The 13308-nt window shown below is 48.8% G+C and overlaps 1 protein-coding gene across 1 annotated transcript in view; it reads left to right on the top strand.

Annotated features, from left to right (window-relative positions):
- LOC122375110 overlaps positions 1-13308 on the top strand; it is a gene marked incomplete at its 3' end in the record, with an annotated part of 87529 nt that overhangs the window by 39382 nt on the left and 34839 nt on the right. Inside the window, exon 3 of the mRNA XM_043354304.1 lies at positions 6439-6572. Coding sequence (XP_043210239.1) covers positions 6439-6572 — 134 coding nt within the window. The remainder of the gene's footprint in view (positions 1-6438; positions 6573-13308) is intronic.

The raw sequence follows: 13308 nt of genomic DNA, 5'->3' as shown, positions 1-13308 counted from the left end.
TTATTTAAGAAAAAAGAAAGCTCATTATCTCCCTTTAAATACTGCTTGGATGACGTCACATAACAAATAAATTCGCCGTCGAATGGCACTGGCAGTCATTGACGACGGTGGAAATTGCGCCTCATTCCGAGTTCATGACTCTGACGGGAACCGGCTCGTCCCAAGGACAGATATCACGGGCAATATCGATTAGTTGAATTCCAGTCGCTGAAGTTTCTCTCTCCTCTCTCTCTCTCTCTCTCTCTCTCTCTCTCTCTCTCTCTCTCTCTCTCTCTCTCTCTCTCTCTCTCTCTCTCTCTCTCTCTCTCTCTCTCTCTCTCTCTCTCTCTCTCTCTCTCTCTCTCTCTCTCTCTCTCTCTCTCTCTCTCTCCCCCTCTCTCTCTCCCTCTCTCTCTCTCTCTCTCTCTCTCTCTCTCTCTCTCTTTCCCATCTCTCCTTTTGTCTGTTTCTCTCTGGCCTATAGCTGAACTCAAATTGAAGATCGATGTTGATTCGGATATGTTGACAGACAGGAATAAATCATGCATAATGAAATCCCATGGGCTGCTCTACGATGCCAGAAAGTCATTTTTTATCCGAATTGAAATGGTTTCGGTCTGCAAGCCTCATGAATTATTCTATATAGATTCGGCTTGAGCCTTGTGATTTGATGGTTGTAAAAACTATTGCTATGTCTGTTTTTTTTTTTATAAATGTCACTTAAAGGGACCCTCCCAGTCCCACCTTCAAAAAAAGTTTATGAATTGGCATGAGAGTGATGTCGCTCGGTTCAGAAAGAGCGAAAACGAATATCTACCAAATTTCACCGAAAGTATTCACCGGTTTTCAAGATATTAGACTTTTACTTTTGTTTCCTTTTTGGGATCTCCGCTGTTCCTAACGACTTTATTTGGAAGCAATAGTTTGGCAGCTGAAAGTGCGGCACATGTTGCGCGCAAAGCAGCATATACCACCGCGTGCTACAAAACGTTTTAGTCAAACATTTAAAAATCGTTAGATATCTGCGCTGACGTCACACATTCAGAGGGGTATTCCTATGCATTAGCCCCTCTGAATCAAAATACTGCAATTTTGAAATTCAATATTTCCGAGTTAACCCACAAGCCGCTGGGGGGGGCATAAAGTTGCCCCCCCTTTACGTTTTGTGAAATATCTCCGAAACCTGATGAGCTACGAACGTGAAACTTGGCATAGCTTCAAATGAATACCTAGGCAATGTTTGAGGAAAGTTTGGTGGTTGTAGCACCTAAGATGACATCACAGTGACGTCATAACGTTTTGTCGTTTTCCGACATGGACCGTTTCTGATGACGCTGAGCATGAAACTCAACTGTAAATGAACTAGATAGCACCTGCTGTCATCCTAAAACATCTAACTAAACTTCCATCTAGTTTCTGACCATTAATCGACCCTTTATATTCGGTCCCATATATCTGATGTATCGTGAGGAATATGAGAGTCGCAAATCTATAATTTCACTTATGACGTCACTGTGACGTCATTTCAAATGGGATCGACACCAAATTTGGACACAACTTCGGCTAGCTATTCAGGAAGATGTGTGCAAAGTTTCGCTTCTCTATCTCTTCGCGTTGCGACGATAGCGCCGCAGAAGTAAAGGGGGGGGGCAACTATATGCCCCCCCCCCCCCCCCCCAGCGGCCGGCGGGTGGCGCGGAGGCCCAGCGGCCGCCGGGTTAAGGCATTTCTCGATGTTGTGAGTGCGTGCCGAAACCGGTAATTGTGAGCCAGGGACCCCATTTTGGCTATCTCAACTCAAATCTAATGTTAAAGGGACTATCCCACCTTTAACATGGGGTTTGAGTTGAGATAGCCAAGTTTGCGGCGAGGTTCAGAAACCACTATCTATCTAGGTTGCAACCCCCGCGGCCTCTTGGTGTTGAAGAAATTCGTTCCCTTCATTTGAAAATGGGCCTTGTGCAAGGCCCTATCTTCAACATGGAGCGACCGTTAGTGTGACGTCACCTCGTTTAGTCATTCTGATTTAAATGGGTTTGTTCGTTGAAAAATCGCTTAAAACTTGGTCTGAACTTTGTTGTGGTGCCTACAGAGTAAAAAGAATCAGCTTTATGACAGTAATGTGGCCTGGGGAAGTAGGTAATTTTGGGCTGTGACGTCACATATTTGAAAGTTTGTGTTTGGAATATGGGAAGCCTAAGATGTTTTATGAAAAATAAATGCCAGAACTGTGTTCCTGGTCATCCAATCTATAAAGTCGGGCACAATTTAACTGGTTTTAACAACATTTTAGAAGGTGGGATAGTCCCTTTAAGGTGGGAGGGTCCCTTTAAATGTGAATGATTGCTGCAATTAGACGACGGACCTAAATTATATTTGCTTTCTGTACCAGTACGCATGGCATCAGTCATGCATGCTATTCAGTTGAAAGCTTTCCGCAGACCAACTGCCTATCACCAACTTATGTCGCACTATAAACGGAGCACTAACAGCCAGTTGATATGAGTTTCCAGCCATGATAACCCGGTCCTGATGGCCAATTTTCACTTCGCACGCCTTGTCAAAGGTCACTTGGGCGCTTTTAGGACTTTTCCAAGACGAATGCAGCGCTGCTTCTAGCCGTTTCTCCATGATAAAGCTAAGCTTTGCAGGACGGGACAACTTGGATGTCCATTTTCCATTGAGGGATATGTCGTTGGGGCTAAAAGTCGATGGCTTTCGGAAATCGGACTCGTACTGTGAAATGTAATGGGGCGATGTTGGCTCTCAAAAGCTGGGCTAGCGGGTCGATGATAAGGTCAATGTCACGGGTGAGAAGACCATTGATTGGCGGTCTCTGTAGAAAGGGTGCTGAACGTGTTTGTATTTCGTGAGTCGTGGGGCAGAAACGGACGTTTAACGCGTGACTGCATTGGCTCTTGTTCACGGCAAATGATGTGCGAGTGTTACATCGGTCTTGAATACGTTCAATAGTTGCACAGCCATTCGTGGTTATATGCTGCTACTAAGTCTTCTCACTGAAGTTTCGTCCGACGATATAATGATATGAATTAGATTCATTGTTTTCGAGCGTGTTTTATGCTCATATTCTTTTCAATGAATAATTCTTGATAAAGCGACAAATGAAGATGTGCATAACTGGCGCACATTAGTTTTAGCTCTTCGGAGCACTATAAAATCAATGCCACTATAAATCAGTGCTGGAATCTAATTCTGAAAATTGACGCCGTCCATTGACATTAATTTCCAGTGGCGTCATCGATGCATTACGCCAGTCGCGTCATGTAGTGTGGTAGCTATCGGATCATTTCTCATAAATCGAAACGACGCATTGACTTGGGCATCCGTGTTGTGGTATGCTCGTTGTTCTACACGGCTTATCATACTTTGCATTGTTCTAAACAAGGTATGCGTCAATTTTTCAATATTTTTCCGTTGGCTATTGGTTGACAGCTGTGTCACGTTTCAGCTAAGTAATATTGGCAGTCTACGGTGAATGATTACCATTTGCCATTTGATCCTAAGCTGTCTTTATTAGGGTGGCACTTAAAAATCAATTTTTGATTTTTAATGCGTGCGGGTGGTTTTCCGGTTCCATTCCCGTAAAAAATAAGGGATGCAAATTTTTATTGAAAAATATTGATGTTTAGAGGTCGCGAATCAAGGTCAAAATTGAGATTTTGGTAGCATATTTCAATATCATTAAAATCGTTTCTGACTTTCCTATTACGCTGTAATCGGATGATAATAAGGCATTTCTTAGTAATTTTCATATTGTTTATTGATATTTCATGCAGTTTCGATCACACCAAAACGCTCGTCTATATACTCCACTACTCTAGTTCCTCCTCTTTAGTAGATTATTGGCGCCTCATTGGAGGGAGGGGTATCATGAGCAACGGGCACCCAGATCACGTGTGTAGCCTGGTTAGCAATTTGCAGTCGATCTTCGGGTGTCAGGTTAGCGTTTTCTGTGATCTTTTAAACGACATGGAGGAAGAACTGGCGCTAATCTTTGTCTTTCATGAGTGCCAGTCCTACATCAGCGCCATACCGCGCCTGGTGAAGTCATTCACCATCCGCAGCTCCCGGACTACACGAGCTGCGGTTTGGTAGCTGCTGTCCTCCCAGTGGCCTTGGTCATTGATTATTAGCCCCGCGTCCAGGTTGTAGATCCTTGAGAGCTTTTTGAACGATGGTGTGAGGAAGCTCGCCAACGTCTCGGTCGCGAGAGCGGCGTTCATAGTGTCCACTAAGGACTTATGGGGCGGGTCCTCGTCCTCCCTCTCCTACAAGTCTATTGCCCGCACCATGTCTTGATTGAGCCCGAGGGTCGGGGTCTAAGAGCTCCAGAGTCACCAGCCGATCGCTCAAGTACTACAGGTGACGGCCGAAGACCGGGACTGTCGCCTTCGACAGCTCCTTGTCGGGGTAGGTGCAGAACGAGTTCACGAAGGTCAGGTCCAGAGCCGGCGCAGTGGCAGTAGAGTCCCAAACCAGGCGGCGGCGGCGGCAGCAAACTTGCAGGCGACGGACAGCGCACAGCGTCTGATGACCTGGGCCTCGGCCGCCGTCAGCCGGAGCCGCTCCCTGAAGAGGAAGGCATCCACAGTGCGGATGGTCTTTGCCATCCACCTAACTCAGTGGAGTACTCTGAGGCGGAGAAACGGATGCCGTGCTTGGAACAACTCCACCGAGAGCAATTACGCAGAGCTCCAGAAGTTTTCGATAGGTAGTCTCCCCAGTTCCCGGAGCTAGGCATAGTCCAGCGATGGAAGCGATGGAAGCCGACCAGCAGCTCGTCCCCCTCCGGAAGGTCGTCGACGGCGAACGCCATCAGTGTGATCCTGTCAATGAAGTATGAACTCCCACCCGCCTTTGAACCTCTTAAACAGCCGGATGTAGAGGCCGCTCGAGATTCTAGGGCAGGTGGAGAAGGCCTTCTCTAGGACCAGTTCTTACACGTGGTGCCGGCAGGCCAGCTGGAGGACGGGCCGATCCAGCTTCTGCTCGATAAGGGCTAAAGTACCGTTCACCAGCATGCTGTTCGCCGTCGTGGCGTCGAAGCAAAAGGCCGCAGTTCCGCTTCTCCAGTTCTTGGTCCCCCAGCGCTGTGAGCATGGCCTCCTGTGCTTGGATGGAGGGGAGGTTGGGAACGGCGAGGAGCTTGGCCACCCCAATCCCTCCCCCCTCCCCATCACCAGTACCTAGAATCGGTCGACGCTCCTTCTCTCGCGATTCAGGATTCGCGGTTCAGCCGGAGTCGTATCCTAAGTTCCATGCCGCAGTTGATAACAGGCTCACGTGTTCTTCACACATTACGGTTGGGCAGTTTGGCCCGGTCGAGGCCAGTTCACTGTTGGGGACGTCCGCTCGCCCACATGCACTTGGGAGTGTGAGACGACGTTTCTCTCATGGTCGCCATCGTCAAAGACGTTCCCTCCGTGTGCGCGCCGCAGCGGCCAGGTAAGTCTGTTGCTGGCACTGGCACTAGAGTCGGAAGAAGCGCCCACGGAAGAACATCCCGAAAGCACAATAAACCAGTGCAGCTCAATGCACACTCTCGCCTCTGCTTTCGCCCGCCGGCGATAGACTGACTCCAACTTCTTAACATTCTCTTTGACAGAAAAGGAGCATGTCTCAAGAACCGATAGAACCGTAGGGCTCGTCCTCCCTTTGGAACAGGAGAGACCGGTCACTCCTCACACTATTCAGAGGATATGACCTCCACTGTGAGGAGGCACCGGTCGAAGGCCAAAACAGGCCTGACATGGGTAAAACAGCCCAGATCAGACCCGTCTTGGCCTGACCTGGACTGGCTACGATCGGCCGGAAGTGATGGGATAAACAATTGTTAAACAAATAAAGGTCAAAATACGTCAGAAATGACGCTTAATGACCACATATGTCATTCCAAAAAGGTTTAAAGTAGTTTCCAAAAAGTTGGATTTTTCCCCAAAAATGTTAACTTTGGCCTCAATTCGCGACCCCTAAATATCAATATTTTTCAAAATCATTTTGCACACATTATTTTTTACGGGAATGGAACCAGAAAACTACCCGCACGCATAAAAATCGGATGATATAAAATTCACCCTATTGCTAAGTGCCACCCTAGTCTTTATGTTGACCCCTGCCTGTTTCCGGTTTAAACCAGATTTGGTGTCAATATTGGCCCAAACTTGACCCGATATTGACCCGATGTCTGGTCCCTATGTCGACCCACCTCTGGCCTACATCAACCCAAGTTTAACCCTTACGTTTACCCCTGTTGTAACCCTACCTTTACCCCTGTTTAACCCTACATTTACCCCTGTTTAACCCCTACGCTTACCCCTGTTTAACCCCTACGTTTACCCCTGTTTTACCCCTACGTTTACCCCTGTTCAACCCCTACGTTAACCCCCGCTGTAACCCTACATTTACCCCCGTTTTAATCCCTGCCCCTCTCGTTCGCAGTCAAGTGACCGAGTCCGGTCTGCCGGCCACCTCACGACCTCAGTTGGTGCGTTCGCGGACGCTGCCCGCCATCGTCGTGCCCGGAGCAGGGGACGGCGACCCAGACTCGCAGGATGATGGCGTCGACAAGAAAGGTATGCTAAATGTATTTTGTTTTAAATGAAGCTTTGAATAGATCGTCATATGGTCTATACGGCTAGTAAAGTGAAAAGGAAGGTGCGCGTCATTATCAATTACGTTATTTTTAATTGATCGACATTTAGTATATCTAGTAAATGGTTAGTTTGCTCAATTCGCACATTGTCATGTTACATGGATATGGATTATTGCAACCTATTTGTACGGTATACCCCCTTCGATACGCTGGCAAGTAATCTCCCCTCCCCTCATGACTTACCCCGTTTTCCTGGAAAACCAATTTACGGTGGAGTGTAGGTATTTCTGGGAATAGTAATCCACTGATGGTAAGGTGATTATGAATTGCTACTCAGTAGTCCTTCAACTGTGAGTAGGAGTTTTCATAATATTTGATATTTTTGATATTTATTTTATCATCAGGAACTCTAAAGTCCTTTAGTGAACGCTGTAGTAATGTGATTTAGAGACTCATTAGCCTCGACCCAACCTATTTGTATTGTATTGTATTACCTTCATGGACAATCCACGCGGGGCGTGGCGATTACAGTCCAGAGTCTGAGTCGGGCACAGACAAAAACATGCGGGGACAAGAAACACAGGCATACAAATTCAATCGCTGGACATTCGCTCTCTCTATATACAAACGGACGATTCAAGACAGCACACCGCACACGGATGTCGCACCTCCTTCCCCTGACACGGGTCATCGTCGGGCGGTCGTCATCGCCGGACAGACTGCAGCCTTGGCCGCACGGGCGAATTGGGCGGGGCGCTGTTCGATGACACCGGGAGGCAGACTGTTGAGTAGCGCCGCGGCCCGGTAGGCGAACCGTCGCTTGCCAGTCTCGAGCCGCGAGCGTGGAAGGTGGAAGAGGTGGTCCTGTCGTGTGGATCTCTCTCGCGCGTCACTGTTATTCGTGAAGATGGCAGCTAGTGCTTCGGGCTCGCCGTTGCTTATTATTTTCTGCGCAGTTACCATGGTTTTAACATCGGCCATAGCTTTCGGAGGCATCCATCCGAGTGAATCGCGGAGGCCAGAGACGTGATCGAATTTCCGGCGGCCGAATATGACCCGTGCTGCAAAGTTTAGAATTTTTTGGAGTCGGTCGAAGTTTTTCTGGGAGCCGTTTCCATATACAGTGAGGCAGTACTGGACGCGCGAGATGACGAGTGCAGTCACGATCGTTTTGAGGATACCGTCTGGGAGGCAGTGTCGTGCGTGGGAGAGGCCGATCAGTACGCCCGTGCAGCGACGGCTCAGCTCGGCCACGTGTGCTTCCCAGGTGAGTGCGCCGTCGAATACAACACCTAGGTTTCCCACCTGCGCGCACGGCAGGAGCTCAGCGTCACGGAAAGAGATTTTGAAGCGAGGCAGGTTACGTAGGTTTTGTCGGCTACCGAATACCATCAGTTGAGTTTTAGAAGCGTTGACTTTCAGGGCGTGTGCGCAGAACCATGCGTTAAGTGACTCTAGCGATGCCTCCATGCGCGAGATGAGACTCCTGATGTCGTTGCGTGGGCCGCTCACCAATATCTGGGTGTCGTCTGCGTACTGATAAGCGGTGGCGTCTCCGGCAAATAGTGAGAGGTCGTTGGAGAATATAGTGAAGAGGAGGGGACCCAGAGCCGAACCCTGGAAAACTCCTACGGTGTTTGGGAGCGGTCGAGAGGTTATCTTACGGCCGGTTTTGTCTTTCAGGGATACACTCTGCGTGTGTCCCTGAAGATAAGCGGAAAACCAGGAGGTCTCAATACCGTAGATTTGGAGCTTTTTGACAAGGAGTTCATGGTCAATGACGTCAAAACATTTGCTGAGGTCTATGAGGCATAGCATTGAGATCTCACCCCTATCGGTGGCGGCAAGGATGCTATCTGTGACTGACAGCAGCGCAGTCTCAGTGGAGTGTCGGGGGCGGAATCCGTGTTGGGTAGACGAAAGAAGGTGGTTATGGGTGAGATAGTGATAGAGCTGCTGATGGATTACACGCTCGATGATTTTCATGATTACGGGAACTAGGGAGATCGGTCTGAAATTGCTGGGGTCAGATGGGTTGCCAGACTTGAAGATCGGTTGAACGATAGAGTGTTTCCAGGGGTCAGGAATGTCGGAACGGGTTATTGAGACGTTGATGATGTGTAAAATGATGTCGCCAATAGTTTGGAAGCATACTTTTAACATGCGGATGCATATACCGTCAGTGCCACGCGCGGCAGAGTTTCGCATGTTGAACACTGTGAGTCCGAGTTCCCCGAGAGTGATGGCCCTCGGCCTAAAGCTGCATGCGCCGACACGGGGTAGACGTACATTTAGATCAGTATCGTTGTTTTGGGTACTCAGTTCGGCGGCAATGCGGGGCCCGACAGAGACGAAGAAGGAGTTCAGATCGTCGGGAGATAGATCGGGCTGAATATTTGGACCATCTTTCTTTCCGGCGATCACTGATTTGATGCTTTGCCAGACTTTGTTTACCCCACGCTCGCTGATCTCGTTTTGGAGGACGTGACGGCGGTCTCGGCGTAAGGCGGCACGGACGGAGCGGTTAAGAGCCTTATACTCGGGAGACTCGCGGCCTAGCCGACGTAACGCGGAGCGACGTCTGGACATAATGTCGCGGGTGGCGGCAGATACAGGGGGCGCTGTAGGATTTCTTATCAGCACATTTTTGAGGGGGGCATGGTCGTCGAAGACAGGTAGAAAGTTGTCTAAAAAGACCTGCCACTTGTCAGCAACAGACGTCGAGTTATAAACTTCCTGCCAATCGACACTCAGCAGCTCTTGGTTGATAGAGTGAACGTCCGCTTGGTTAAGTGATCTAGATTGGATGACAGTTGGTTTTAGGCGCTGCTTAGGCACGTCGACGGTCACGTGGATGAGTTTGTGTGGGCTGAAATGGCAATGGACTACGCTATAAGAACGCACAAATTTTCGGTTTTGTACAATGCACACGTCCAAGAGAGAACCGGTAGTGAATGTTGATGTTGTCACGAGTTGATCCAGGGAGTAGTCAGACAGGAACTCGCTGATGTGTTGACGGGCGGGAGAGCTTGCGCTCTTTAACAAGTCACAATTCAGATCGCCGCATATAACAAACGGGACGTTGGGGTGGTCGATAAGGACACGCTGAAGCTGGGTTTCCAAGTCTGTAAAATCCGCACGCAGTGCGGTCGCGGAATAACGCGGCGGTCGGTACACCGAGCAGACAATCAGATTGCGATTTTTTGGTAATTTCAACAATGCCCACTGCGATTCCAGAAGACTGTCCGGGCACTGCGAGCTTGGTGGCTTCAGTGCTACAGGCGTAAGGTCCGCTTTGGTGATGATGGCGACGCCGCCAAAGCCTCGGCCGTCAGGTCGGTCCACCCGGCTGATGGAGTAGCCAGGGTGCTTTTGTGGCTGGTGCTTTTGAAAATAAGACTGGTAGGTACCTGTAAAATCCTGAATTAGGCTCACTCTAAAATGGTTTGAGGCTTTAGCATCGTGGGGCTTGTTTCATTCTATTTCAGACCCCATTTCTACGTCTATTTTGGTGTGGTCCGTAAGACGAGCCATTCTGCTACCCTTATTTTCATGATTGTACTCCACTTAAGCCGTTCTCTGCTTTTGTCCCATCTACTAATTTTAGCTATTCTGTGCCAAGTTTTCTACTTTGTTTTACGCTTGCGTGCACAGTCTGGTCTATTTTGGTGCCAGTCTGCTTTGCATTGCAAACTACGCAGGCGTCCATTCAGACGCTTGTCCTGTGCACTCAGTTCAAGGGCCGATAGTGGTCTATTTTGGCGAACCCAATCCATCTGAGAGAGGTCTAGCTGAATGTTCGGTGCCTGCCTACGACGAAGGGGCTGATAGAGATGCTAGGCTGAGACGTCACTGGGTTTGTCTGGTAATTTTAACGTCGCTATGATCGAGCATACAACAAATAAATTGGAGTGTGAAACAAATTGGATAAATGGATATCGAGAGGTAGTTGTGGTGTTTTCACATGCATAGGTTTATTACGGTTATACGCCATGAACTTGCCCTCTTTCATACTCACGCCATTATTATGCTTGACTTCACGTTTTTTGTATGCCATTTTCTAAGTATTTCAGCATTTTTCATATTTCATCATCAGCCACCTCTTTCCTTGCATTATCCTTTAATGATCACAAACTACCCTGATGCTAAAGACGTGCTATCATAAGTCACCTGTGCAGATATCGATCACTTATTTATGTGAGGTAATTCACTTGGATTTAGGTGAAGTCAACAAGGAAGGAACTAGGAAGAGGCCCGAGCCAGCCATATGCGCCAACATAACTCGTGGTTAAGGTGTTTGGAACATTTTGAGTCACAAAAATTACGCAATAAAATCATGCCAGCATACAAATTATGCGCACTGAACACCTTTTAATCGACTGCCAGCAGGGATGCGGAGCCGGAGCCGGAGTCGGAGCCGGAGCCGCCGGAGCCGGCATATTTTGCCCGGAGCCGGAGCCGGAGCCGGAGCCGTGAAACAATATAGCCCGGAGCCGGAGCCGGAGCCGGAGCCGCCAAAAAAGGGGGCGACTCCGGCTCCTTTTTATTTTTTGAAGAGGAAAAAAATAATTGACCTAGTTCGGTTTGACAGTACAAGGCAGTAAAACGATATGGTACTTACGTCATGGGCCATCAAGTGAATGAAAAAATCCGAATATCCCCAGTATCCCACAGTACGCAAACAACTTCCTGTTTGCTCTTCCCCCCCCCCCCCCCACGTCTACTGCATCCCCAGAACATGAGGACCAGTCATCAGGTGACGGCCATTGTTTTCAAACCAGTGCAGTGGACTGCGACTCCCAGCACCGTCTCATCCCCCCCCCACCCCTCACCCCCCAATGCAGCCGAGACGGGTGTCAGCTTACGATGGTTCACTGAACTCCGATCCGATTCGCGGCGACTGCGTTTCCAATGCCATCGCTTCCTAGCCCTTTGTTCTGCCAGTTCTCTCCGAGGTGCGTTTGCGCGGGGACGCGGTGAGCCGGTCATGGCAAAGAGTAACGCGTATAACCAATCCAATTTTTCTTCCACCCGTATTTAATTGATTGCGTAGGGGATGTACTGAGTCGGAGCCGGAGCCGCCGGAGCCGGAGCCGCCGGAGCCGGACCATTTTACTCGGAGCCGGAGCCGGAGCCGGAGCCGCCATACCATTTCACCCGGAGCCGGAGCCGGAGCCGGAGCCGATTTTTTTCTCCGGAGCCGGAGCCGGAGCCGGAGCCGTCTGAAATTTCCACGGCTCCGCATCCCTGACTGCCAGGTTACAATCCATTTCGACCATACCCAGCCAATAGAATTCCTACATCAAACAAAGCCCTGCATCATCTGCACCTTCAAGTGCAATTTACACCGGAAAACGATGTTAGCCCACGAAAGGTGCAAACAAGAACTCAGTGTGCTATTCTCGGTGCAGCATAGCACCTGCGCGGCTATTTCGGGAGCGAAAATTGCGTTGTCCCTTGTTAAATACTGCAAACGTCTTTCGCCTCGCTAGATTGCGTTTGCGGGCGCAGTTGTGTCCAAAAATATCGCACAGTGCACTTCCACGCCTGTCGTGAGTCTGGTGCTCTCAATTCCGTGTCATGGCTCTCTAGGGGCGGACACGGTCTTTGTCTAAGATCGGAACTAGGTTCGTACTTGAGGCTTGCTCCGAAGAGACAGCTTCAAGAAATTAAAGTTTAAATGTGTTCACTGTGAAATGTACGTGTCCATGCATGATTGAACACACACGTGTCGATGCAGAATTAACACACCAGAGGTCAATTTTCCAACGGGATGTCGCTATCTGTCGGAGATTTTATCTCCTGTTTAACAAGTTTAATCAGCCATGCGAAAAAACCGCTGATGTCAATGCATATGAGTTTGGCCCGCTGATATTATTCTTTCACATCGGCGGCTATTTTTTCGCGTGGCTGGCGAAATTCGGAAGCGACTTTTGGCAACAAAAAAGATATCATAGCCAACAATTTTCCTGTTAGCAAAATCCACCTTAGATCAGGAGTGTTTTTATGAAAAGAGAAAATCAATTATCCCTCAAAAATGCTTTGTTTTTTATATACTTATTAGTTATAGTACTTCCATGCAGCCTATCGGTTGAAGATACCGGTGGAATCATAAACGAATTTATTACCAAGTGCCCATTCAAGATAGTTAAATTCAACACTACCATCGGGATTTCTGCACCGTCTTGAGCCTTCTGTCTGGGAGGCCTGTTCGCTCGTAATATCCGATGGGATGGCTTTTACTACTTCAAACAAGGTTTACGCTAGGGGTTGAGTGGTGTCAACACGCCCGTGGCGAAATGACCGCCTGACCTTTGACCCCATGCGTGTCACCGAACCATCCACGCAGAGGGGTGTGCACCGATTAATTGTGACCTCTGACCTTGGTCGAAGACGAGGGAGATGGGCCGTAAATGTGACAGCGCGTCGTGAAACACGTGTCTCCTTGCGAGGGAGTTTTGTTTGTACGGATAGAAGAGGAATCAAATAGCAGGCATAGTGTAGCTATATCAGATGCAGGCCTGGCGTCAGTGGTATCAGTTCGTTCATGACATGGCACATCAGCTATGCGTGGTGATGACTGCATTTAGACTGCAGTTAGGGGAGGGGAGCTTTCTACTCGCTTCTTGGAACAACGCATCTGTATTTACGAGCTTGTAACATGTGAGCATCGACCCATGTAGTTGGTCACGCACGTAGTAATCCAGCGTTACATT

This window comes from Amphibalanus amphitrite, unplaced genomic scaffold (genome assembly GCF_019059575.1).
Source record: "Amphibalanus amphitrite isolate SeventyFive unplaced genomic scaffold, NRLGWU_Aamphi_draft 001777F_arrow, whole genome shotgun sequence".
NCBI lineage: Eukaryota > Metazoa > Arthropoda > Thecostraca > Balanomorpha > Balanidae > Amphibalanus > Amphibalanus amphitrite.
This window is presented reverse-complemented; position numbering and strand designations above follow the sequence as displayed.